The sequence below is a fragment of the Erythrolamprus reginae genome, chromosome 4 (genome assembly GCF_031021105.1).
Source record: "Erythrolamprus reginae isolate rEryReg1 chromosome 4, rEryReg1.hap1, whole genome shotgun sequence".
Lineage (NCBI taxonomy): Eukaryota > Metazoa > Chordata > Lepidosauria > Squamata > Dipsadidae > Erythrolamprus > Erythrolamprus reginae.
The window spans coordinates 79,900,229-79,928,018 of record NC_091953.1 but is presented as its reverse complement, the minus strand read 5'-3'; the positions used below and the strand labels follow the sequence as shown (position 1 = coordinate 79,928,018).

Sequence of the window (27,790 nt, the reverse complement as noted above, 5' to 3'; positions counted from 1 at the left end):
AGATAGTTAACTCTGTTTATTAATGTAGCTCCTCCTTTGTGATGTAACCTGTTTGCTCACATGCTCCTTCTTGGAGAAGAAGGCGGTCTCTAGTTTTAGAGAATCTCCATTACGCTTCATCTTCATTAACCATGTAGATGTGCCATTTTATGTCTCTTCAGACAATCTTTATTTTTCTACTTTTCTAATAAAAGTTATTGTTCATTCGAACATGCTCTGTCTGTACTTTAATAACCATCACCTCCGGAAGGTCCTGGCTCAATCCCCTCAGGCTGAGCACCTTGCTTAAGGTAACGGTCCTTCTAAATCCAACAATGAATGAGTGGGGTGGGTGGGATGGTATGTATGGGAATAATGGGGATAGTATGAATGTAGAATTTAGCCTACCTGGCAGGAGGGATGGGGGGTATCTATTTCGGGATGACAGAGGGCCAGAATATTCCAGTCCTGCTGGCAAGAGGTAGATATGGCGGGAGACACAGGGCTAGCCATTCTGGAGGAAAAAGAGATTGCTGGTCCCGTGAGCTCAACCCCGGGTCCTGGTGATGAGTGTCAAGCTGCTGCTCCTCAATGCCAGATCGGTAGTAAACAAAGCTCTCCTCATCTGGGATTTGATCCTGGATGAGGAGGCCGATCTGGCATGTGTGACTGAAAGCTGGCTGGGCCCAGAGGGAGTAGTTCCTCTCTCAGAAATATGCCCAGCCGGGTTTCAGGTATGGCATCAGCCTCGACCCCAGGGAAGGGGGGAGGAGTGGCTATTGTAGCCAAGGAGAACCTTTGCCTGTGTAGACTCGTTGACCCTGAGATTTCAGGTTGTGAGTCCCTCCTTGTGAAGTTGGACTTAGGGGTTCAGGTGGGCTTGTTACTCATGTACCTGCCTCCCAGCTGTGTGTCAACAGCCCTGCCTGTGCTGCTCAAGGAGGTGGCTGGGTTGGCGGTGGTGTTCCCTGGACTTATTGTCCTAGGGTACTTCAATTTGCCATCACTCAATGGTTCCTCTGGACTAGCACAGGAGTTCATGGCCACCATGACAACCATGGACCTGACTCAAGTAGTTCAGGGTCCGACTCACTAGGGGAAACACACATCCGACATGGCATTCCTCTCGGAGCAATTGACTAATGGTCTGAGACCAAGGGGCTAAGAAACATTGCCTTTGTCATGGTCAGACCATTTCCTACTGCAGCTTGATTTTCCTGGCTCCAATCCTCCCCCGCAGGGAGGCAGAACCGATTAGGAGGTTCCGCCCCAGATGCCTGATGGACCCAGAGGGCTTTCAGAGGGCGCTTGGGGTTTTACCAGATTCACTCATCCACAGCTTGGCGGAGTCTCTTACTGAGGCCTGGAACAAGGCTGCAGCGGAGGCTCTTGACCGAATTGCGCCATTGCGACCGCTCTGTGGCATTAGACCCCGTAGAGCTCCATGGTTCAACGACAAGCTCCAGGTGTTGAAACGCCAGAAGAGACGTCTAGAGAAGTGATGGAGAAAGAGTAAGTCCTAATCGATCGAACACTTGTAAGAGCTTTTATTAAGACCTACAAAGTGGCACTCAAGGTGGCAAGATGCGTGTACCATGCCGCCTTGATTGCATCAGCGGAATCCTGCCCAGCCGCTCTTTTTAGGGTGACCCGCTCCCTTCTAAATCAAGGGGAGTTGGGGAACCCTTGCAGGGCAGTGCTGAGGAATTTAACTTGTTTTTCGCTGATAGAGTCGCTCGGATCCGGGCGGACCTTGACTCTAATTGTATAGCAGTATCGGCTGACAATGAATCAGTCAAGGTGACTGGGGCTAAACATATTTGTCCATCTGTCCGGGAGGAGTTTGATTTAGTGACACCTGATGAAATGGTCAAGGCCAATGGAGCTGTGAGTTCCGCCACCTGTTTACGGGATCCGTGCCCCTCTTGGTTAGTTTCGGCCACCCGATAGGTGACATGGAGCTGGGTCCAGGAGATTGTCAATGCTTCCTTGGGGAGGGGGTCCTTTAAGGCTCCTTATAAGGAGGCACTTGTCTGCCCTATCTTCAAGAAGCCTTCCTTGGACCCAACCGTGCTTCATAACTACCGTCCAGTCTCCAACCTTTCCTTTGTTGAGAAGGTGGTGGCGCTCCAACTCCAGCGGTCCATGGAAGAAGCCGATTATCTAGGCCCTGACCAGTCTGGATTCCGGCCCGGCTACAGCACGGAAACTGCTTTGGTCCCGTCGATGGATGATCTCTGGTGGGCCCAGGACAGGGGCTCGTCCTTTGTCCTGGTGCTTCTTGACCTCTCAGCGGCTTTCGATACCATCGACCATGGTATCCTTCTGCGCCGGCTGGAGGGGTTGGGAGTGGGAGGCACTGTTCTCCAGTGGTTCTCCTCCTACCTCTCTGGTCGGTCGAAGTTGGTGTTAGTGGGGGGGTCAGAGGTTGACCTCTAGGTCTCTCCCTTGTGGGGTGCCTCAGGGGTCGGTCCCCTCCCCCCTGCTATTTAATATCTACATGAAACCGTTGGGTGAGATCATCCAAGGGCATGGGATGAGGCATCATCAATATGCCGATAATACCCAGTTATACATCACCACCCCATGTCCAGTCAATGAAGCAATGGAAGTGATATCCCGGTGCCTGGAGGCTGTTGCGGCCTGGATGGGTGTCAACAAGCTCAAACTCAACCCAGCCAAGATGGAGTGGCTGTGGGTTTTGCCTCCCAAGGACAATTCCACCTGTCCGTCCATCACCCTGGAACACCATCTTTCGGCTGTGGCAAGGAGAGCCACAGGAAGTCATTGCTCACAGTCGCTCATGCCCTCATCACCTCGAGGTTTGATTACTGCAATGCTCTCTACATGGGGCTACCTTTGAAAAGTGTTTGGAAACACAGAATACGGCCACGAGAGCCTTTGTGGGGCTTCCCAGATTCGCCCACATTTTTACAACACTCCGTGGTCTGCACTGGCTGCCGATCAGTTTCCGGTCACTATTCAAAGTATTGCTTATGACCTTTAAAGCCCTACATGGCATTGGACCAGAGTACCTCCGGAACCGCCTGCTACCGCACGAATCCCAGCGACCGATAAGGTCCCACAGAGTTGGCCTTCTCCGGATTCCGTCGACTAAACAATGTCATTTGGTGGGCCCCAGGGGAAGAGCCCCAGGGGATTCCAGCCCTCTGGAATCAACTCCCCCCAGAGATTAGAACTGCCCCCACCCTCCCTGTCTTTCCTAGATTACTCAAGACCCACCTATATCGCCAGGCATGGGGGAACTGAGACATCTCCCCCAGGCTTTTATATTTTATGTTTGGTATGTATGTGTTGTTTGGTTTTAAATGATGGGGTTTTATATGTTTTTTTCTCTTTTAATTTTAGATTTGTTCCATTGTAACATTGTTTTTATTATTGTTGTGATCCACCCTGTGTCTTCGGAGAGGGGCGGCATACAAATCTAATAAATAATAATAATAATAATAATAATAATAATAATAATAATAATAATAATAATAATAATAATAATTGTTTTTTATTATTATTATTATTATTATTATTATTATTATTATTATTATTATGTCAATACAACACAGCAAACCGGATCACTATGCTACATTTCATATTTCATCACCAGTCGGGCGCTTCCCAAGCACCTAAGACTGCGTGATGCAGCGGCGAATTATGTTTGCCGATCCCAGTAAAGTGGCCTTTTGCCATTGACAGATGGAGATTTTGTCAATTCCGATGGTTTTCAAATGTCCATTGAGATCCTTTGGCACTGCACCCAGCATGCCAAGTACCACTGGGACCACTTTCACTGGCTTATGCCAGAGTCGTTGCAGCTCGATTTTTAAATCTTCATATTTCACTAATTTCTTTAGCTGCTTCTCCTCAATTCTGCTGTCCCCTGGGATTGCGATGTCGATGATCCATACTTTCTTTTTCTCCACAATCAGGATGTCTGTTGTGTTATAGTTCAGAATTCGGTCAGACTGAAGTCGGAAGTCCCACAGTAGTTTTGCTTGCTCATTTCCAACCACTTTTTCGGGCTTATGATCCCACCAGTTCTTTGTCACTGGGAAATGGTAGTTCCGGCACAAGTTCCAGTGGATCATCTGTGCCACAGTATCATGTCTATGCTTGTAGTCAGTCTGTGCGATCTTTTTGCAGAAGCTGAGTATATGATCGATTGTTTCATCTGTTTCTTTACAGAGTCTGCACTTTGGATCGTCTGTTGATTTTTCAATTCTGGCTTTGACAGCATTTGTTCTAATGGCCTGTTCTTGTGCCGCCAGTATCAGTCCTGTCTCATTTTTGAGTGTTCCACTTGTAAGCCATGACCAGGTCTTTTCTTTATCCACTTTGCCTTCAATCTTCTCCAAGAACTGGCCATGCAATGCTTTGTTCCGCCAACTGTCCATACGACATTGAGTTACAGTTTTTCTGTACTAGTCCTTAGTTTGCTTCACCTTGAGAAACTTCCTATTGTTGACCTCTATCAACGCTGACTCTTTGCTCTCTTTCACATAGTCAGCTAATGCATGCTTCTCTTCTTCCACTGTCTGCTTCACTTGCAAAAGTCCTCTGCCACCTATTTTCCTTGGTAAATACAGCCTTTCAACATCACTGCGGGGGTGTAGTGCATGATGGATTGTCATTAATTTTCTGGTTTTCCTGTCCAAGTTGTCCAGCTCTGCTTGAGTCCAGTTCACTATGCAAGCTGTGTATCTAATGACAGGTATGGCCCAAGTATTTATAGACTTGATAGTGTTGCCACCATTCAATTTGCTCTTCAAGATTTTTCTGGTCCTCTGGATGTACTCTTTGCTGATCACAGTTTTCACATGGCCAAGCTTGATATTATCCAGTTGCATGATGCCCAAGTATCTGTAGGCTTCTGGCTGGTGGCACTTGATGTTTTGACCATTTGACATTTCAATGCCCTCACTTTCAGTGATTTCCCCCTTTTTCAGTGCCGCTGTGGCACATTTATCGAGGTCAAACTCCATGCTGATGTCATTGCTGAAGATTCGCACAGTGTTGGTTAGTGACTGTATCTCAGTTTCTGATTTTCCGTACAACTTCTGGTCATCCATATACAGCAGGTGTGAAATTTTTGGTGAATTCCTAGCAGTTTGGTAGCCTAGGTTTGTTTTCTGTAGGATGAGTGACAGCGGCATTATAGCGATGATGAATAGCAATGGAGACAAAGAGTCCCCCTGGAAGATGCCCCTTCTGATGTTGATCAGTCGATAGCTTTCATTCCCAACAAAAAGCTCAGTCTTCCAATATTTCATCACCTTTTCTATGAATTTCCTGATGTTTTCATTGACTCCAATGACTTCCAGGGATTTTATGATCCAGCTGTGTGGCAATGAGTCAAAGGCTTTCTTGTAGTCAATCCAGGTCATGTATAGGTTTGTTTTCCTGTTGTTACAGTTCTCCGAAATCATTTTATCAATTAGAAGCTGGTCTTTCGTACCTCTACTTTGTCTTTTATTGCCCTTTTGCTCCACTGGCATGATGTCATTTTCTTCTAGGTAGTCCTGAATTCTGTCAGCTATGATACCTGTCAGCAGTTTGAGCATGGTTAGCAAACATGTTATTGGCCTGTAATTTCCTGGTATGGCTCCTTTCGCTGCGTCTTTCTGTATTAAATATGTTTTGCCAGTTGTAAGCCATTCATTGATATTTCCTATCTGCAGCATTTTGGTGAACAATTCGGACATTTTTGCATGCAGGCTGGTCAGGTATTTCAGCCAAAAACCATGCACCTGATCAGTGCCAGGGGATGTCCAGTTCTTTACTCTCTTCACTCTTTCTGCAATCATTTTAGGTGTTATCTCCAGCGGCTGCATATTGCTCCCTGAGAATTCCTTCTCAAACTCCTTTATCCACCCAGAAGTCCTGTTATAGTCCTTTTCAACCTCCCAGAGATCTTTCCAGAACGTTGTTGTTATTTTCACCTCTGGCTTTTCAATTTTCTTATCTGTTTGCTGATGCAGGTTCTGGTAGAACTGCCTCTGGTTGGATTGAAATGTTTGATTTTGCCTGTACTGGGTGATCCTAGCTTCATATCGCTCATTTTTTCTGGCTGTTGCTGTTATCTGCTGCTTTACAATTTCCAGAGCTTCCTCGATCTTTCTTGTACTAAGCCAGTACTTTTTTGTCAAATAGTCTTTGATCTTCTGATTGTTGAGTTTCTGCTCCTTAATGTTCTTCAAGTTACTTGCATCTGATCTCAAGCTTTTGATTTTCAGTTCTAGTCGGATTTTCCATTTTGGTTTTCCAGTTGGTTTTCCGATTGGTTTCTGTTGCAGTAACCCTAGTTCTTCAGTTACTATCACAGCTGTACTGAAGGCAAGCTGATTCAATTCTTCAATTGAAGTTACATTTACAGTTGCAAGTGCAGAATTAATATCTTCCATCAGTGGGACAAGTCATTTCTTGCTTATGTTTTTTAAGGTTGGCAGTCTCTTTCGCTCTGCACTGGACCCTGCATGAGCAAGTATTTGGTCCTTCAGTCTGCCTTTGAGTCATAGTGCCAAGTGTCTCATCTGCAGCGTCTTGCTATCTTTCCAAGTTTTCATCAGGTTCCAGTTGTGCAGTGACTCCAGATCTTATTGGAACTTCTACTGGTGCCAGATCAGATTTTGGTGTTTCTATTTTGCAAATTTTCTGTATTTCTTCTAATTCGACTTCACTGAACATTTGGTTCCTGGTTATGAGTCGTCTCTGATTGGCCAGTCGAAGTTCTGTTATATTTGAGTCTGCATATTCTTGTTTCCATAATTGGTACATCCGTCTTTGATATCCACGTTTTTCAGGCTCCAAGTTATAATAACACTTCATGATTGTGCGATTCTCTGACATTGAGAATTTCTGCCGCTTTTTGATTTGTAAGCTTTGTTTGTTTTGTTTCTGTAGCTCATTTGTTGATGGCTGCCCAGGTTCCACAGCAGCCACCATGATCTTTTTTATCCTGGGGTATTATTATTATTATTATTATTATTATTATTATTATTATTATTATTATTATTATTTGCATCCAGTGTTTCATTGGTCCCGCCTGGTTACAGTAAGTATTGACTGCACACTTCAGCTGCTTGTTTAAGCTCCACCAGTGTCCAAGATTATCTGCCCAAATCAGAGATAACCAGCATTCGAGATTCCCAATGAATCAAGGATCGGTTCCAGTACCTTGTCGAGTAGAAGGAGATTGGACCAAACAATTGCACCTGGGTGGATGCAATTTATGTTGAAGCCCCTGATTTGGTCCATGCTTTTCGTTTGCAGTTTCGTTCCAGATTACATCCCCTGCAACAGACCCAGGGGATGAGCCCTGTGATGGGAGATAATGTGAGTGGTCCATGTCTGGCTCAGTTGGTCATGGATTTCGAGGACCAGGAGATGGAGGAATAATGGCATCAAAAGCTAGTACTGTATTTTTGCCATCTGAGTCTTAGAGTGAGAGTGAAGGGGAATGGGAGACTGGGGAATCACCAGATACTCTAGAACCCCCCATTAGGGTATTGTCTGAATGAGAGGATGATGGGGACTTTGAGAACCCTCTCTTAGATGTGAGGGTCAGAAGAATGAGAGCCAGGAATCAATATCTCTCTAGCATGGGTTCTAGACCTATAGATCTATAGGACATTTAGCCACACCCTGTCAATATATATAGGACAGGCTGATGGGAGATGAGTTGTGGCAATCAATGTTCATCATGAAGATGGTGCTTCAAGAGACTGTTCCTGATTCCCTGGATTTTGGTTCCTGGTTTTATAGAAGCTGGTTAAACTCTGAACAGTGAGTGAAGTGAGAAATACCAGATATCCCTCATTAGTGAAGATTTATGCCTCTAGCTGGCATGCATCCTGGAGTATTATCTATGCTCCATAGATGGAAACATTGTCAGACTGAAATGCCTTAGAATTCACTTCTTTGTTGCTCAATTGTGCGTACATAATAATCCTTTTGCTTCGATTGAATGTTTCCAGCATTTTTGGGTTTGCTTTCTAATAATTCATCCAGCCAGACAGAACACTTCTTAACTGTTCTTATCCTTGAGAAAGGGGCTCTTGGAAGTGTAAAATTTAATAACAAAGTAAAATTTAATAGCATTGAAACAAAATAATTTAAGATTAAAAATTATAAAACAAAATTATAGCTTTTCAAAAGATAGAGAATTCCAAGATGGGGAAGTAAGTAGTAAGTAATACAGATGTGGATAGGGTTCCTCATAAGGCCATGTTACTTCATGATAGGGCAAGCCATATTTAAAGAAGTTTCTGTATAGTGAAAATGCTAAATTATGGTGATGCTTAGTCCAAATTTCAATTTAAGTTACAGGAAGGCCTCCATAAAGGTGGGCAATTCCTAGAGCCTGCATGGTGAAGTTCACAGGTCATAAAGTTGCCATAGTTGCCCATCACTGTCCTAAGTGGTAAAGAATATAAAGCAAAATGTGTAAAGATATATTTAATATACTATTACATTTCCTGTTGTTTTATTTTATTTTTTTACTATTATACTGTCTCTGTTATTTATACCAACCTACCACAACTTGACATTCTCATCATATGTTGGGATCACATCTGCCAGAATTTGACAATGGTGACTCAGAATTTTGGAATCATAATATCAACACACCAGTTTGGGGAAAATTGTTTAATCAAAACTGGATAATTGGCTATTCTAAGAAATCAAATCTTCTCAGGATTAGAAGACAGTGAGAATCCAGACAATGAGAAGTTTATGCACACAACCCAACATTTTCAAGAACTGAGCAGACCCAACATTTAATTATGTCAGCAAAGACATCATACATTCTTGCAAATAAACCCACAAAAATTCTTATGTGAAAAATTCTATCTTATTGAGGGCTGTCAGAAGAAACAGCAGTTAATTGTTTTTCTATACTGGGCAAGAGGTGGGTGGAGCTTCATTCCTCTGATGGTCAGGCTGGTTTCCCTACTGAATTTGGAAGAAAACTAAATACTCCACTCATTATGTGGCAGCTTTTTATTCACCTCTATGAAGATCCTTATGGGCTTTGGTTATTGGACAAAAGCTTAAATACAAGAGCACCACAGGATTGTAAATAACTGTCTCTGCTGTCTACATTCATCCTGCTTTTAGCAATTTTCATACTTCTACCTAATAGAAATGCTTTGGGTGCCAGATGTAATCTTTAATTTCCCCAATACATAAAGTAAAACCAATGCATTAAGCCTTCCAGATACTATTAACTACATATTTAAATGTACACAAGAAGGTCCTGCTTGGAGGTGAGGCATGGAAGAGTGGGGAGGTGAAAGAAATATAGATGTGGCACCTAAGACAATATCACTCTAATCCATATTGGGAATCTTTATAATTGTTTTTAGAATACAATTATTATATCACAAAATTCAAATAGTTTTTTTGGCCCTAAGTGGGGAAGGATAGTGATAGCTCAAGAACGTTATATAGCTTCAGAAAATGCATTATACATCATACTCTAGTTAGAATATGATAGAAAGACGCATTGATTCATAAACAAGGCTGCCAACATTTTAATGCTGATTTTATATTTTTATTTATTTATATAAATTTGTCAAACGATTATAGGATGGTAATTTGTATAAACATGACATTAGAAAAGTAAAGATAAAAAGTAATGATAAAAGACAATAGGACAGTAGGACAGGGACGGTAGGCACAATGGTGCGCTTATGTATGCCCCTTAATATTGCTTCCATATATTAGCACTATAAAATACTACTGTCCTTTACATTATATTAGCTAAATTAGAGTAGGAAGATTATGTTTGTACTGATTGTTTACTTATGTTTTCTAGTTATATGAATATTTTCCTGAAATATTACAGAATGAAATTTCATTGGTGAACAGGACACCTATTTAATGTGTGGTGTTCTACTCAGATAAGCACATGCTATCCTTACCTCTTTGGGTTCAGTAGATTCTTTTCTTTTAGGAGGTTGACCAGCACCAGGCAAAAGTGCTCCCATTGGGATGTTGATATTTGCCTGGAAATTGGATAACATATAAATACATGAAGTTATATTGTAGTAGATATACAAAAGTTAAGAGATGGGTGGAGTTTTCTTGATTGTCCAGGCAAATTATATTTTGCTTCTCATCTCTTTTATTAAATGTCTTCTTTATTATTTTAAATTTAGGCAGATTTTAATTAAGATTAATTCAGACAGCAAAATCTCAAGTTAAAATTCCATATCAGTGGCAGTGTCCAAGCCTTTTATATATAGAACATATAAATTATGTTAGTGCTTTTTTATATTAATGCTTAATATAATCTGGTGCCTCTATATTAATTTATAAGGGAAACAGAGATTTGTATTTAAACTCTACGTTCTTCACATTTCCCTATTTTTTATCTGATGTTATGGTCATTGTAAAATCAGAGATCCCTGTCCAGCTGTGGTGTTGCAGTGGCTAAAACAGTGATGGCAAACCTTTTTTTCCCTTCGGGTGCCGAAAACACGTGTGCACACACTATCATGCCTGTGCAAGCGCCAGCTCACATAATTCAATACCTGGGGAGGGCAAAAATTGCCTCCCCTGCTCCCTCCCAAGCCCCTCTGAAGGCCAGAAACAGCTCATTTTAAAACTTTTTGTGGGCTCAATAGGCCCGTTTTTCACCCTCCCCAGGCTCCAGAGGTTTCCCTGGGGTCTGGGGAGGGCAAAAACACCCTCCACCATCATCCCAGAGGCCTTCCAGAAGCCAAAAATGCCCTCCCAGAGCCTCCATGCAAACCAAAAATCAGCTGGTCAGTGCTTACATGCATACTGGAGCTGAACTAGGGCAACGGCTCATGCGCCAGCAGATATGGCTCCGCATGTCACCAGTGGCACCTGTGCCATAGGTTCACCATCATGGGCTAGAATGTAGTATTGCAGACTAACCGTGCCCACAGACAGGAGTTTGATCCTGACTGGCTCGAGGTAAACCACTTAGACAGTACAGTAAAGCACTATGGAGTGGTATATAAGTCTAAGCACTATTGTTTTTCAAGAGCAGAGAAACCTTACTTTCTACTTGAGAACAAGATAAGGTGTATGGAGTTAATACAGCTTCTTAAACTACAAAGAGTTTAGTTTCAGTCAAAACTGAATAAAGGACTACAATATTGTGGCTGCAAAAATCCAGATATCCACTAATAGTCATTCAGACATTTGCATTTCAGATATGGTATCCATAAGAAATTGTAATAACTTCCATATTCATAGAAACAGGGAGGGGCCACCAATTTCAACCCTACTGGAACATGCCAAGACTGTGCCTCTGTGTGTGCGCCTGGCATGCCCCTGGCACGCACCCATGCCCGGCGCGTGATTTGCACGAATCATTGCACGAAGACGCACACATGCGATTGCTTCTGCCCATGCATGGAAGCAAAATAACCCAGGAAATTGGAGACAAGGGCTGCCAGTTGCAAGCGACTAGCAAAATAAGGTAAGAGCTGCACCACCAGCCCCTGCCACCCTGCCTCCCAACCCCCCATCCTGCCGCCCCCTGGCTGCCAGCTCCCATCTGCCCAATGCTCTGCAAGCCCCTGCCATGCTGTCACACCGCCCCCCGCCCCCTGATGCCACCATGGGTGATGGGTGCTGCCAGATCCCATCTGCCCGCCATGCTGCCAGCTCCCACCATGCTGCCCTGCCGCCCTCCGCCCCCTGATGGCACCACGAGCGATGGGAGCTTCTGCTCCCATCCACCTGCTGTGCTGCCAACCCCCTCTATGTCTCTCCCACCCTCTGATGCTGCCACGAGCAGCCTGCCCGCTCCACTATGAGTGGCAGCTCTGTACACTGGCCCCTCCACTGCACCGTGGCTCTTACCTTCGATCTCCTGGTTGATGGGCCATGGCGTGGGAAGTATACAGGGCGGCCCTGAGCTCTGTGCTCTCCCATGTGCACCGAGAGATGCCTACAGCACAGGAGAGCAGAGAGCAGGCCAACCGGCCAGAGCTCGGGCAAATGGCTGTTGCTTTCTGGTCCCAGTTGCCGCTCTAGGGGCTGCAGCAATAGTTGGCTGCTGTGCATGGGCATTAGCCAAAATCTCTCACTGACATTCTTGCGACAGTGAGATTTGGGTAAAAAATTGCCATTTTCTTTGCTTCGGCGCATGTGCAGAAGCAAAAAAGTGGTAATTTTTACTGGTATCACGCCTATGTGCTCCGTTGCCACTGCCGGAACAACATTCCTGCCATTCTGGATAGTAGCCCATCGCTGCATACAAAATATGTGAACAAAGTAAAGTTCATCTGCCAATTAATAGCCCTCACAGTCCCAAAATATTCTTACCTAGAATATTGACTAGCCTTGAAACCTTAAGCACTGCATTAACATTACATTGAATTTGTATTTCACATCTACCAAAGTATTTATCAGATTACTTGCTGTAGTTCAGAGAATATAGGCATGGTTAATCATGGGGTTGATTTGGAAATAGAAAGCTCTTCCTTATGTTCATTTTAAATAGTAATCACCCATATCCAAGCTAACAGAAAAGTATGTTGGAGTAAAAATTTTCTTTTAATTACTGATAACTATCTACTATCAGTTTGACCTCAATACTGTAAAATTAAGCTATCTTTAGGAAGTGTGTGCAAGGCATCTTGAGGAAAGAAATTGATAGCTGTCAACTGTCCCATTGGCATATGCAGCAAAAGAAGCTGCTGGGACATTATTTTACCAAGAGTATGACTTTACTGATAGATCAATACAAGCATAGAAGAAGCAAAGCCAACTGTGAGGTTTTTGTTAAATCACCATGCAACGGTTTCTAACGTATCTGGGTCAACGAGAGTTGAGGCTAAGCTGTAGATAGCTGGTCCGCAATAACTCAAGAAAATGGCTCTTTTCCTGTCATCCTCTGCATCCTGCAGGTTGCTTGCTTGCAGAAAGATTCTAAATTTGGACATGTACAATGTCCACGATTCTGAGTCAGAATTGAAGAAAGGTGGTGGTGGAGCCATGACCGAGCTCATGATTGCTTCCGCGGGAGTTCGACCTCCTCGTCGCCACTGTTAAATCACCACTCGGAGTCTAGTTGAAGCAATTCTTCATTTATTGTAACACAGAGACAGAGTAACGTTCACCAACAGAGTAACTTCCCAACAAGGGCAACGGCTACTCCGTTGCCCTATTTATACTGTTACAAAAGCGCAGGCTTTTTACTAACTGTCAATTTTAAACTTCGCGGCTATTTTCCCAATAGCCGCGTTTTAACCAATCACTGATTTTATCGCATTTATTTAAATGAACACAACAGTTTTCACATGGAAAACAGCATAGTTAATCTCCCCTTTTACCCATTCAGATGACGCACTGTCCATCAATCCAACACATTTTTTTTATTTTGGGAGAACTGTCTGCACCTTCGAAAGGTTCCCTCTTACAGCCTTAGCATGTCAGGATTTTCTCAGGCTGCAAATGGTTCATCTCCCTCCCAGCTCCTAATACATTCCAAGATCCCCCTCCCCCTTTCATTTCTGTTGTCAAGTTGCAAGTACAGGTGTGTTATGAGTCAGCCTTGACATGCCAACCTTCCAGAAAAAAAGTTAAACCTGAAAAAGACAGAATAAATGTACAACATATTACATAACACAGAGTTCTCTACCCTACCATCCATTCTGGGTCAGTTTGGATGTTTGACATGGAACTTGTAATGAGTCTAGATGTTCTAACATCCTTCCATGCCATCTACAAAGCATCTGCTAAAGGATATCCTTTCCACAACACTAAATACTGCAACTTCCCTATATATCTTCTGGAGGCAAGAATCTCCTTGATTTTTCTTCTCACTAAGATTGGGGAAGGAGGTGGTTCAGTAGCAAATCTTAATGCTGAACCACGGAAAGGCTTCAAAAGGCTGCAATGAAACACTGGGTAAATGTGCTTGATGTTTTTTGGCATCAAGCCATTGTTTTAATCCCACTGTTACCAAATTGATTATCTGGATAATAGGGAAAGGTTCTATGTACTTGGGTCCCAGGTTTTTACAAGGTTGCCTCAGGTTCAGAAACTTTGCAGAAAGGTCTCCTGTCTCCTACAGTGCCCTCTTCTTGTCTTGTTACCTCTTTTGTGTATCTCTCACCTTCTCTAATGCTTTACACACTGGGACCTAAGTGGCTTTTAAGATATCCATCCACTCAGCCAATTATTCTAAAGATGGCCTTTCTTGAAGGAACTCTGGCATGGGAAACTGTTGAAGTAGCATGGCAGCTGAAACAGAAGTGCATTCCAGACATATCTCTCTCAAGGCTGTCTCCCAGGGTTACCCATAGTGGCCAGAAATTGCTCTGTTGGTGAATGTGGTTGATGACACACCCTGAGAGGAGGAGGGAAACAGATTGATAATTTAGGCGTAAATTACGTGGGGTCAGAGTTGGCTTCCTTGGAACTGTACCGAAATTGAAGCTTGGCTTGAGGCTTATGATTTAATTAGGGCAGCCATCGGAACCCTGACAAGAAGCTTGGTTCAAGTGATCTGCATAATATCACAGGTATTGCTGTAGAATCAAATTTGTACATTCACAGACTCCATTAGTGTGAGGATGATGGGTGGAGCTAATCTCTGGGAGGTGTTCTGACCCAGCCTTCATGAGTTAAGGGGTCTGTGACAACTGGAACCCACTAACTCAGGGTGGTCAGCAGGTGACAGACTTATGCCACCACCAATTTTCTGCTTTCAATTTGGTGCCTTTTCTTTGCAGGACATCTTCACTGGAAAGTTGCTGCAGGGATAACTTGCTGTAGGTGCTCGATAGAGAGCCAGACAAGCAAGCAGTTTTCAGAAGCGGTGGCAATAGGTTGGTTCTGCCCCAAATGCTGAATTGGCATTTCAGCTAAAGCAGAGGAGGCAGTGGCAGACAGGGGTTTTCTATTTTGACACACTGCTGAATTGTCTCTGAGCCTTGGGCCACACTGTTATACAAGTTTCCTTTTTAAAACCCCATGGCTCTGCCTGCTTTTTTCTAAAGTGCTGCAAGTTTTTTCCCCCTAAAGTGCTAAGGTAGTTCTGCAAGGTTTTGATTTTTTTTTAAGGTGCAAAGTAGAAAAAAAAGTTGCAGAACTTCCTTGGCACTTTAGGGGGAAAAAAACCTTACAGAGCTTCTTGGGCACTTCATGAAAAAAAGAACCTTGCAGAGTCTCCACAGCACTCTGCCTTGCAGAGCCCCATGGCTTTAAAAAATAACCTTGCGGACAGGTTCTCTTTGCAGACCAAATGGCATCACCCAAAACTGGTAGCAGCCCAGGGGGCAATTAAATGCTATTTCCTACTCATTTCCCTCCTGTATCCTCACATGGTACTATGCCTCTCTCAAGTACAGTTTAGTGAAAATCCTCTCTTTGGCCAGATAGTTTAACATGTCCCTAATAAGAGGAAGGGGGTACATATTTACCCCACAAATACAGTTCAGGCCTCTATAGTCCCATGAAAGCCTCTGGGACACATCTTTCTTCCCCTTGAAGAAAACAGCCATCCTTAACTTTGCTGGCAGCCTTCCTCAACTTTGCTGGGTGAATGAATTCCCTAGCCAGCTTCTTGTCTATAAGTGCCTAAAGTTCTTCCATCTCCCTGGGTGTCACCTTGTACTTCAATTACATAGTCTGTGGGTCTGGGGGGTGAGAGTTCATTTGATTCCTTTTCACTAAAGACCTTTGCTAGGTCATGGAATTCTTTTTTTTCCTTGAGCTCTCCACCTCCCTTTAGTGTCTGCTGGTCGGCAGTTTCCCAATTCTCTGTCCCAGTTCACAGGCAGTTTCCACTTTTTCCATTATGCTAACTGCAGGATCATGGACCCGGTCATCCCCATGACCACCATGAAACAAACAGTCTCTACATGCCCCAAGCATGTCTTTTCCTTTGGCTTCACAGAAATTGTTTTCTTCTTTGGCTGGCTTGAAGGAAGAGCAGCCACTGGCTGTGGAAAGAGGCAGCCACTCTGTGATCTTCTTTCCCACAGTGAAAGCAAGGCCCTGGGCTTTGGAGAGGTTCTCCCCCTGTCAGGGGCATGTCCCTCCATCGCCTTTAGGGACCAATTCCTAAGCAGATCACCTATCTTCAAACAAAGAGTAAGTGACCTTGTAGGTGCCTCTTATCTATTTCAATTTCAAAGTTCACTCCAGTCTATCTCCTTTTCACCACTCAATGTCATTCCAGCTCAATCTTCCAGTTTATAGAATGAAAGCTTAGCTTTTTCTTTATTCCTTCAAATTAGTCTTAGTTATTAAATTAATTTCTAAATTGCTATCCTTCTTCAATTCTATCGTGTTCTTCATATTTAATATTCTTAATATTCTTTCATTTAATATTATTTTTCTCCTGTATCTGTCTCTAAGTATTTGAATTGACACTTCCTTTTAGAGAAGGGAATTAAAGTCCCATTCTCACATCTCTAAAGAGTTCCTTCACTTCAAAAGTTATCTTTTTTCCAGGAATAAGTCTCCAATGGTAGAAATAGGATAAAATCTCACCCTGTTCCAGTACACTGAACACTGTTCGGCTGTTTGTGCTTTCCTTTTTCAGCTGTCATAGCCTTGGGCAGACCACACAAGTATGGCTGCCCTTGCAACAAGCAGGAAGACCACCATCTCCCCAGAATCGACAAGGGATTCCTGCTTCCTTTGTCACCCCTCCAGGGTGACTCAGACCCCTTGGGGCCACCAGGCAGAGAGAAATCAGCCAGGCTTAGCATAGCCCTGCTTTACCCCAGCAGTCTTGCCATGATGTCAATCTGGAAGTCCCCAAACATTTTTTTTTAGTAAGTGTGAAGCCTAAAATCTCCCATTGGGAAAAAAATGTGATTTTTTTTTTGTTTCTCAAACATATAATTTTGCATTTGTCTCTGTTCAATTTAATTTTCTTATTTTTAGTTCACATCTCTAAGCTCTCAAGATCGTTCAGAATGTCATTTCTGTCTCCTGGATTGTTAGATATACCAGCCAATTTTGTGTCATCTTCAAAATTGAGAAATATTTTCTGCAGCTTTTCTTTTGAATCATGAATCAAAGTACAGTATTAAAAAGTACAGGACACAGAAAGGAACAATACTTTTCTCTATTATGAGAATCCATTGATGAATACTGAGCACAATTTTCAAGCCCACCTATGCCATACAGCCCACACTTATCCAGCTTGTTAATCAAGAATCATTTGACTCTGTGAAACATTTTGCTGAAATTAGAATATGCAACAATTTTCCAGTGATTAACAGTATAATAATATACATAGTTCATATTGATAATACAAAAATGTTATCCCTTCAATTCTACAGCATGGAAAATCTGAAGTTAAAGTGGGGCATGCATCAATTCAATTTTCGTTTTGAGATCCTCCCACAAATAAGTTTTATTCAATGTCAAAACAGCAACAAAATCATTAAATTATTAATTGGAAAATCTTGATGGATGATTTCAGTTATAAATAATAAAGGGATTGTAAATTAAATCAACACTGAGCAACAAATTAAATATAGTTAACATAATTACTTAATCATTCATGATGAGATATAAATGTACTAGAATTCACTTTTATCAAATTTTAAACAGAATAAAAGAAAATATAAATATATATACTATAATTGCTCAGTTTTTATTTCATTTTTTCTGGAACAACAACAAAAATGCCCATGGCTTTACTGATTGTTTTGTTAACTACAAGTATCAGTAAAAATGCCATTGTTTTTCTTCTTTTTTAATAAAATCCTAATCCTAACCCTAATGCTTAATTTATGTTGAGATTTCTTGTATGTTTTTATTTATATTTCTCTCTTAATCTTTTGCCTAACTGCAGTGAAAGACTCTTAATGATGGAAAATTAATAAAGTATGAATCCTACTGGGTATCAGGGTTCCAACTGATCCCTAATTAAATCATGAGCTTCGAGCCAAGCTTCCAAAGAAATCCAGTTGTTTATTAGGAGCTTCATGTTGGCACATTCCAAGTGAAGCCCACTCTGACCTCACTTACTTTACATCCCACCTCTGACCCTTTCCCCTCCCTCTCCCCCCGGGTGTGTCATCAGTCACATTCTCCAATTAAGCAATTTTGCAGATTGTAGCACTTACTCCCCTCTGGCCACTATGGGTAACCATGGAGATGGCCTTGACACAGAGATGGCTGGAATGCACTTTTGCTTTGACTGAAGTGTGATTCCCTTGCTGCAGCTGCAAAGATCATTCCCATCTCATTTTGCTTATGGCAACTCAAGAGCAGGGCAGCAATGCTCTGTGGGTTGACACTAGTTTTACTACTATTACTAGGAAGCAAAATATTTCTATCTTCAAAAACTGTATCTATAAAAACATCTTACAATAACATTAGAGCCTTGGCCATCCCATTTCTAAAATAATACGTGCATCATTTATAATTCATTATTAGATTGCATGTGTTCTGAACATGGGCCTCCGGAATGAATCCCAATGGAGATTTACAAGTGGCAATCAGGTCGACAAGACGTGCATACAATGTCGGCCTGATTGCATCTGTGGAATCCCGCCCAGCCACCCTGTTTAGGGTGACTCGCTCCCTCTTAACCAGAGGAGAGTTGACGAACCTTTGCAGGGTAGTGCTGAGGACTTTAACAAGATTTTCGCAGATAAAATCGCTCAGATACGGACTGACCTTGACTCCAATTGGAATGCAGTGTGGGCTAACAATGAGTCAGTCAAGATGACAGGAGCTTGTCCTAGTCCATCTGTTTGGAGAGAGTTCAACCTGGTGACACCTGATGAAGTGGAGTTCTGCCACCTGCTTATTGGCTGGTTTCAGCCAGCAGGGAGGTGACACAGAGCTGGGTCCAGGAGATTACCAACTCTTCATTGAGGGGGGGGTCCTTCCCAACTCCCTAAAAGGAGGCACTTGTGTGCCCCCTCCTCAAGAAGCCTTCCCTAGACCCAGCTATATTTAAGAACTATCGTCCTGTCTCCAACCTTTATGGGGAAGGTTGTTGAGAAGGTCATGTCACTCCATCTCCAGCAGTCCTTGGAAGAAGCCCTTGACAGTCAGGATTCCATCAGGATTCTGATGGATGATATCTGGCGGGCCTGGGATAAGGGTTTATCCTCTATCCTGGTGCTCCTTGACCTCTCAGCAACTTTCAATACCATCAACCATGATATCCTTCTGCACCGACTCGAGGGATTGGGAGTGGAAGTCACCGTCCTATGGTGGTTCTCCTCCTACCTCTCTGGTCAGTCACAGTCAGTGTTAGTGGGGGGTCAGAGGCAATGTTCCCTCTAATTTTTTTTCGGGGTGGGCGGAAAAGTATAGTGTCTGAGCGGCAGTCCCCTTGGGACTGGGCGGCATAGAAGTACAAATAAATAAATAAATAAATAAATCCCTTCTTTTTATTAAAATAAATTAATAATAAAAACAAAACAAAACTATATTACTATTAAAACTAAAACAACCAGCAAATCCAAAAACATAACTATTAATAAAAAGAGGTGAGGGCTGGGAGTTTTTTTCTCTGTTATTATTTAAGTGCTTTTACCCTATGCTTTAAATCAAGAGTCACTTCTCTCTCTGTTTCTCTCTCTTTCCTGTCATTCTCTGCCTCAATCATTTTCTCATTTTTCTTTTTTTCTCCCCTTTATTCTATCATTTCTTTCTCTCTCTTCCTTCCACTACTCTCTCTCTCTTGCTTTCTTCCTCTCTCTCACCCTCTCTCTCTTCCTTCCTTTCTTCTCTCTCTCTTTCTCTCTCCCTTCCTTTCTTTCCTTCTCTCTTCTTTCCACTTTTTTCTCTCTCAATCTTTTCCTTCCTTCCCCTCTTCCCCTCCCTCTCCCTCTCTTTCTCCCCCTCTCCCTTTATATTTATCTCTTCCTTCCTTCCTCTCTCCCTCCCTTTCTCTCTCCCTCTCATTCACTTTTCTCTCCCTTCCTTCCCTCCCTCCTTCTTTCCTCTCCACTTCTCTTTCCCTCCCTGTCTTTCCCTTCTTTCTCTCCACGTCTCCAGCGGGCAGCCGGCTTTGCTGACTGGCACAAGGCTCAAGCCAGCTGCCCGGGAAAGCCCTGTGTCGGCCAGGAAAGCCGGCTTTCCGGGAAAGCAGCGCGCTTTTCAAATGCGCTGCTTTCCTGCAACTCTTTTCTGGGCAGGGGGGGAGGAGGCCACTCCCACCCCAGGAAAGAGGTGCAGGAAAGCAGCGTGTTTAAAAGGTGCGCTGCTTTCCCGGAAAGCCGGCTTTCCTGGCCGGCACAGGGCTTTCCCGCCGTTCCCCCCCCCCAAAACACAACGGAGGTCCAGGATGACAGGCAGGGTGAAGCGGCGTGGAGCAATGGGAGGCTCAAGCAGGCAGCCTCCGTGCTTTTCTTTCGGCAGAAGAGGAGGAGAGGGGGCAGATCGGGTGGGCGGGGGGCAGCACCGAGAAGCCAGGGGCATGAGGGAGCCGGAGGCACGGTGGGGAGGCAGGGGCAGCCACGGCTCCCTTTCCTTCTACTGCCGGCGCCTCCCCCCCTGCCCCCCCCCCCCGTGGGCAGGCGGGGGGGATGGGGAGTGCGCACCCGTGGAAAAGGATGCATGGGGAGGTATTTTGGGGCGCATGCGTGCTCACACGCGCAGCTTATGGGGAACACTAGTCAGAGGTCGACTCCTAGGCCCCTCCCTTGTGGAGTTCCTCAGGGTCGGTCCTCTCCCACCTGCTGTTTAATATCTACATGAAACCACTGAGTGAGATCATCCAAGGACATGGGGTGAGTTACCATCAATATACTAATGATACTCAGCTATATGTCTCCACCCCATGTCCACACAGTGAAGCAGTGGAAGTAATGTACCAATGTCTGGAGGCTGTCGGGGTCTGGATGGGTGCCAACAGGCTCAAACTCAATCCCGACAAGATGGAGTGGCTGTGGGTATTGCCTCCCAGGGACACATCCATCTGTCTGGGGGGGAATTGTTGACCCTCTCAGAGAGGGTTTACAACTTGAGCATTCTTCTCAATCCACAGCTGACGTTAGAACACCTGATGAATTGGACAAGGCCATTGGAGCTGTGAGTTCCACCACCTGTTTACTGGATCCGTGTCCCTCCTGGCTGGTCTCCGCCAGCAGTGAGGTGACACGGAGCTGGGTACAGGAGATTGTCAATGCTTCTTTGGGGAGGGGGTCGTTTCTGGATCCCTACAAGGAGGCACTTGTGCACCCCCTCCTCAAGAAGTCTTCCCTGGACCCAGCCATTCTTAACAACTATCGGCCAGTCTCCAACCTTCCTTTTATGGGGAAGATTGTTGAGAAGGTGGTGGCGCTCCAACTCCAATGGTCCTTGGAAGAAGCCGATTATCTAGGCCCTTAACAGTCAGGATTCAGGCCTGGCTACAGCACGGAAAGTGTTTTGGTCGCATTGATAGATGATCTCTGGCGGGCCCTGGACAGGGGTTTATCCTCTGTCCTGGTGCTTCTTGACCTCTCAGCGGCTTTTGATACCATCGACCATGGTATCCTTCTGCGTTGGCTGGAGTAGTTGGGAGTGGGAGGCACTGTTCTTCAGTGGTTCTCCTCCTACCTCTCCAGTCACTCGCAGTTGGTGTTAGTGAGGGGTCAGAGGTGAGGTGCCTCAGGGGTCAGTCCTCTCCCCCCTGCTTTTTAATATCTACATGAAACCACTGGGTGAGATAATCCATAGGCATGGGGTGAGGTATCATCAGTATTCCAATGATACCCAGTTATACATCTCCACCCCATGTCCAGTCAATGAAGCAGTGGAAGTGATGTGCCAGTGCCTGGAGCCTGTTGGGGCCTGGATAGGTGTCAACAAGCTCAAACTCAACTCAGACAAGATGGAGTGGCTTTGGGTTTTGCTTCCCAAGGACAATTCCATCTGTCTGTCCATAACCCTGGGGGGGATTCTTGACCCCCTCAGAGAGGGTCCACAACTTGGGCATCCTCCTCGATCCACAGCTCACATTAGAGAACCATCTTTCAGCTGTGGCGAGGGGGACGTTTGCCCAGGTTCGCCTGGTGCACCAGTTGCGGCCCTATCTGGACCGGGACTCACTGCTCACAGTCACTCATGCCCTCATCACCTCGAGATTCAACTACTGTAATGCTCTTACATGGGGCTACCTTTGAAAAGTGTTCGGAAACTTCAGATCATGCAGAATGCAGCTGCGAGAGCAATCATGGGCTTCCCCAGGTATGCCCATGTTACACCAACACTCCGCAGTCTGCACTGATTGCTGATCAGTTTCCGGTCACAATTCGAAGTGTTGGTTATGACCTATAAACCCCTTCATGGCACCGGACCAGAATATCTCCAGGACCGCCTTCTGCCACACAAATCCCAACGACCGATTAGGTCCCACAGAGTTGGCCTTCTCCAGGTCCCGTTGACTAAACAATGTCATTTGGCGGGACCCAGGGGAAGAGCCTTCTCTGTGGTGGCCCCGACTCTCTGGAACCAACTCTCCCTGGAGATTAGAACTGCCCCCGCCCTTTTTGCCTTTCGTAAACTCCTTAAAACCCACCTTTGCTGCCAGCCATGGGGAATTGAGATATCTCCCCCAGGCCTATACAATTTATGTATGATATGTCTGTGTGTATGTCTGCTTAATAATGGGTTTTTTTAAATGTTTTTAAATTATTAGATTTGTCATGAATTGTTTCATTGCTGTTGTGAGCCGCCCTGAGTCTCTCTCTCTCTCTCTCTCTCTCTCTGTGTGTGTGTGTGTTTGTGTATATATATATATATATATATATATATATATATATATATGACGGTCTTGATATATTCGGGTTTCTTCCCGTGTAGGATTTGGACATTTCTGGCGACGTTTCGATGAGGTCCCACTCATCATCTTCAGGCTGGTGTTTCTGTCCTTGTTCTAAGGCGAACATTAGGACAGAAACACCAGCCTGAAGATGATGAGTGGGACCTCGTCGAAACGTTGCCAGAAATTTCCAAATCCTACACGGGAAGAAACCCGAATATACTAAGACCGTCATACCTCTACCCGTGAAAATCTACGAAAATATATATATATATATGTGTGTGTGTGTGTGTATCAAATGTTTTTACCTGAAATTTTAAAATTAAGGGAGACTAGGATGGTACCATTTCGGCCTTGTTCTGGCCTCATCAGCTAGCCACACCCTTCTTTTACTGGGATTCGATCTGGCAGCTTCTGCCTTGTAAGGCAGAGATTTAACAGTTGAGCCACCAGGCCTTGATCCTTCCAGCTCTGTACCAGGGAGGGGCTATAAGTTTTTTATGTCGGATCACCCTGGTATATTGAAGGAACGTCACAGCTCCTTTTTGCCTCTAGGCCCAACCCAGGACCATTTCAAGGCAGTTAATTTATTCATAGCCGACAACTATATTCTGTATGTATCAAATGTTTTTAGCTGAAATTTTAAAATTAAGGGAGACTAGGATGGTACCATTTCGGCCTTGTTCTAGCCTCATCAGCTAGCCACACCCTTCTTTTACTGGGATTCGATCTGGCAGCTTCTGCCTTGTAAGGCAGAGATTTAACAGTTGAGCCACCAGGCCTTGATCCTTCCAGCTCTGTACCAGGGAGGGGCTATATGTTTTTTATGTCGGATCACTCTGGTATATTGAAGGAACGTCACAGCTCCTTTTTGCCTCTAGGCCCAACCCAGGACCATTTCAAGGCAGTTAATTTATTCATAGCCGACAATTATATTCTGTATGTATCAAATGTTTTTAGCTGAAATTTTAAAATTAAGGGAGACTAGGATGGTACCATTTCGGCCTTGTTCTAGCCTCATCAGCTAGCCACACCCTTCTTTTACTGGGATTCGATCTGGCAGCTTCTGCCTTGTAAGGCAGAGAATTAACAGTTGAGCCACCAGGCCTTGATCCCTCCAGCTCTGTACCAGGGAGGGGCTATATGTTTTTTATGTCGGATCACCCTGGTATATTGAAGGAACATCACAGCTCCTTTTTGCCTCTAGGCCCAACCCAGGACCATTTCAAGGCAGTTAACTTATTCATAGCCGACAACTATATTCTGTATGTATCAAATGTTATATATATGTGTGTGTGTGTGTGTGTGTGTGTGTGTGTGTGTCACATGTTTTTTTTGCTGAATTTGAAAATTAAGGGAGACTAGGATAGATCTATTTCGGCCTTATTTTGGCCTCATCAGCTAGCCATACCCACTGGGACTTGAACCTGCAACCTTTGCCTTGTAAGGCAGAGAATTATCCTCTAGGCTACAGTATCCAATCCCTTCAGCTCTGCACCAGGGAAGGGTTACATATTTTTGTGTCGAATCACCCTGGTGTATTGAAGGAACATCACAGCTCCTTATTTGCCTCTCAGCCCAACCCAGGGCAATTTTCAAGGCAGTTAATTTTATTGAGAGCCGACAATTCTATCTGTATGTGTCATATGGTTTTTTTTGCTGAATTTGAAAATTAAGGGAGACTAGGATAGATCTATTTCAGCCTTATTTTGGCCTCATCAGCTAGCCATACCCACTGGGACTTGAACCTGCAACTTTTATCTTGTAAGGCAGAGAATTATGCTCTAGGCTACAGTATCCAATCCCTTCAGCTCTGCACCAGGGAAGGGTTACATACTTTTGTGTCGCATCACCCTGGTGTATTGAAGGAACATCACAGCTCCTTATTTGCCTCTGGGCCCAACCCAGGGCCATTTCCAAGGCAGTTAATTTTATTGACATATCACAAAGACGTCCTTCCTGGCCGGCCGAATCGTGGACTCCAGGAAGAACATCTTTGTGACGTCAAAGCTCTGCCCATGGAATTCCCTATTGGGATTCCCCACCTCCTTTCCAGCCTCCTGACCGTCCCAACAACTCCGCAGCTCTTTTGGAAAGCTAACAGCTGGGCGGCAGGGCTTCTCAGCGTCCTCCTGAACCTGAATGCCGACCCCGAACTTCTGGGTTTGGGTTCGGATGGCCGCCGAGAAGCCCCGCCGCCCGGCTGTCGCTTTTTGAAACAGCCGGGGGGCTTCTCGGCGTCCTCCCGAACCCGAACGCCAAACCCGAATTTTCAGGTTCGGCATTTGGGATGCTGCCGAGAAGCGCCCCGGCTGTTTTAAAAGACGACAGCCAGACGGCGGGGCTTCTTGGTGGCCTCCCGAATGCAGAACCCGGAAGTTCAACCAAAGTTCGGGTTCAGGTGGCTGCCGAGAAGCCCCGCCGCCTGGCTGTCGCTTTTTGAAACAGCCGGGGGGCTTCTCGCCGTCCTCCCAAACCCGAACACCAAACCCGAACTTCCAGGTTCGGCATTTGGGAGGACGCCGAGAAGCCCCCCGGCTGTTTCATATACATACATACATACATACATACATACATACATACATACATACATACATATATATATCCTACATGGGAAGAAACCCGAATATGCCAAGACCTTCATACCTGTACCCGTGAAAATCTACGAAAACAAATATATATATATATATATTACCTTTCTAATCACCAAAGAGGAGGTTGGTATATTTTCTGATTTCCAATTCTGAGCATACATTATTCTGCCTGTTATGGTTATATGTAGAATTACTGTATTTTTCAGTGTATGATGCATCTTTTTACCTCAAAAAAGTGCTTTAAAAATTGGGTGCATCTTATACATCGAATGTTGCCAAGGCGGGACAGGAGATTGGCGGCGGCAACTGCTGAGGTGGCTCCGGCAGCTTTCCTTTGAGGAGCCACTGCTGCCAAATCTGATGGGTGAACAGGCCATCGTCTGCACCGGCACAATGTTGTTGGGTGGTGGGCTTGGCTTGGGTGAGCAGCTGTGGCAGGAGCTGGTCAGGTGCTGCCTCTCTAGGAGCGAAGCTGCCTCAGCCACCCTGATCATCTGGTGGGAGGGAGCTCGGCACCACCAGCCCCCACCGCAATCTCCCAACTTTGGGAGAGACTTTGGGAGGGCATGGCAGTCAGTGAAGGGTGCTTGGTGGGAAGCTGCCTGACCGGCCCCTGCCACAGCCGCTCATCCAGCTTGGCTGAGGCAGCTTCGCTCTGAGCACCCTCGAACCTGCCTGCCCCTGCCTCAGCCGAGCTGGGCAGTAAAGTCCTGAGTTTCTTCTGTAATGAGAGAGCAGTGGCAGCAAGTGCAGCCAGGGGCAGAAGTCCTTTGTTCGTGCATGAGAGTAGGTGGTGGCAGTCGTGGAGACAGAACAGCCCAGGACGCCCTTCTCCTCTGCTGCAATGGGCCCTCCAAGACACTCCCCACACCACTTGGGCCATGCAGATAAGAAGGAGATTGCTCGCTCGTCTCAGCTGAGGCAGGGGTGGGCAGGTTCGTGGGCGCTCTGAGGGGAAAAGTCACCTCGGTAGTTGCCGCCGGCACTGCCTCTGCTTTGCTGTTGGCGGAGCCACTCACCTGAGCCACTTTTCGACCTGCCTGGAGGGCTCCTCGGCCAAGGGGGAAAGTCTGGTGGTCCTGGGTGACATAGTGGCCCTAGCAACCAGGTTGCCCGCTCGGCCCCCATGGGGAGGAGAAGCCGCTCAGATCCTCCAAAGGGGCACCCCAAGCGAGAAAGCACAGAGTGGAGGCTTGAACAGTTTGTTATATTTTTATGCTGGGAGATGCAATGCTCAATACGGGAACTTTTTATCTTTGAGGGAAAGTGATAATTGAGAAAGAGGGAGTCTCAAGAGGTGTCGGGGGAGGCGGGCTGTGGAGAGCATTGGATACTGTCAATAATAGCCTAAAGCTGCACAAGGTTAGAGGGGATGGCTGTTTAGGTGGCCCTTAAAGCAATGGAAGTTTTTACACTTCGGTTTTATTTTTGGCACTTCATGATTGACCTCTGAGAGAGAGAAACAAAGGAAGAGGGACAAAATGGAATTAAAAATGTCTCTTGAAAAATGAGGTTTTGTTTTTACATTTCTGAGTGTGTGCACATATGCAGAGGGAGGCGCAAGAGCATGGACACACACACAAACTCACACACACAAAGAGTTGGAAGGGACTCTGTACTGTAGGTCATCTGGTTCAGGGGTCTCAAACGTTGACCACTTTATGATTGTCGACTTCAACTCCCAGAGTACCTCAGCCAGCAAAGGTGACTGAGGAACTCTGGGAGTTGTAGTCCAGAAGTCTTAGGTTGGAGATCCCTGCTCTAGAAACACTCCTTTTAAGGAATATTTCAGGTTTATCATCATCACCATATATTTCCATGCACTGCAATTGTGAAAATTGGAGTAGTCAAGAGAGGGGGCTTTGAAAACCTCATGGTGTAGTAGCAATATTAAGGCAACCTCAGCAGGTAACTGTAATTGTAAATGAATCTATCACTAGCCATTTCTGTGACTAAAAGAACCACTAACAAAATGAATTGTCCTCATTTGTTTGTTTTGCTTGTTTGTTTGAATTAGGGGTTAGGAGTGCAAGGGTCTTCAAACCTGGCAAGTTTAAGACTTGTGTACTTCAATTCCCATTTCTGAGCTAGCATGACTGGTGGAGGAATTCTGGGAGTTTATTTATTTATTTATTATTTATTATTTGGATTTGTATGCCGCCCCTCTCCGAAGACTCGGGGCGGCTCACAACAAGTGAAACAAATCATAAATAATGCAATTAATTAAAATATTTAGAAATTTTTTAAAAAACCATAAACTAACAGACACACACACAAGCATACCATGTATAAATTAAACATGCCCAGGGGGAGATGTTTCAATTCCCCCATGCCTGACGGCAAAGGTGGGTTTTAAGGAGTTTACGGAAGGCAAGGAGAGTAGGGGCAGTTCTAATCTCCGGGGGGAGTTGGTTCCAGAGAGCCGGTGCCGCCACAGAGAAGGCTCTTCCCCTGGGGCCCGCCAACCGACATTGTTTAGTTGACGGGA

At 44.8% G+C, this 27,790-nt stretch overlaps 1 protein-coding gene across 1 annotated transcript in view; it reads right to left on the bottom strand.

Annotated features, from left to right (window-relative positions):
• SMPX (small muscle protein X-linked) overlaps window positions 1-27,790 on the bottom strand; it is a 74,932-nt gene that overhangs the window by 28,826 nt on the left and 18,316 nt on the right. The window contains exon 3 of the mRNA XM_070750721.1: window positions 9,915-9,998. Coding sequence (XP_070606822.1) covers window positions 9,915-9,998 — 84 coding nt within the window. The remainder of the gene's footprint in view (window positions 1-9,914; window positions 9,999-27,790) is intronic.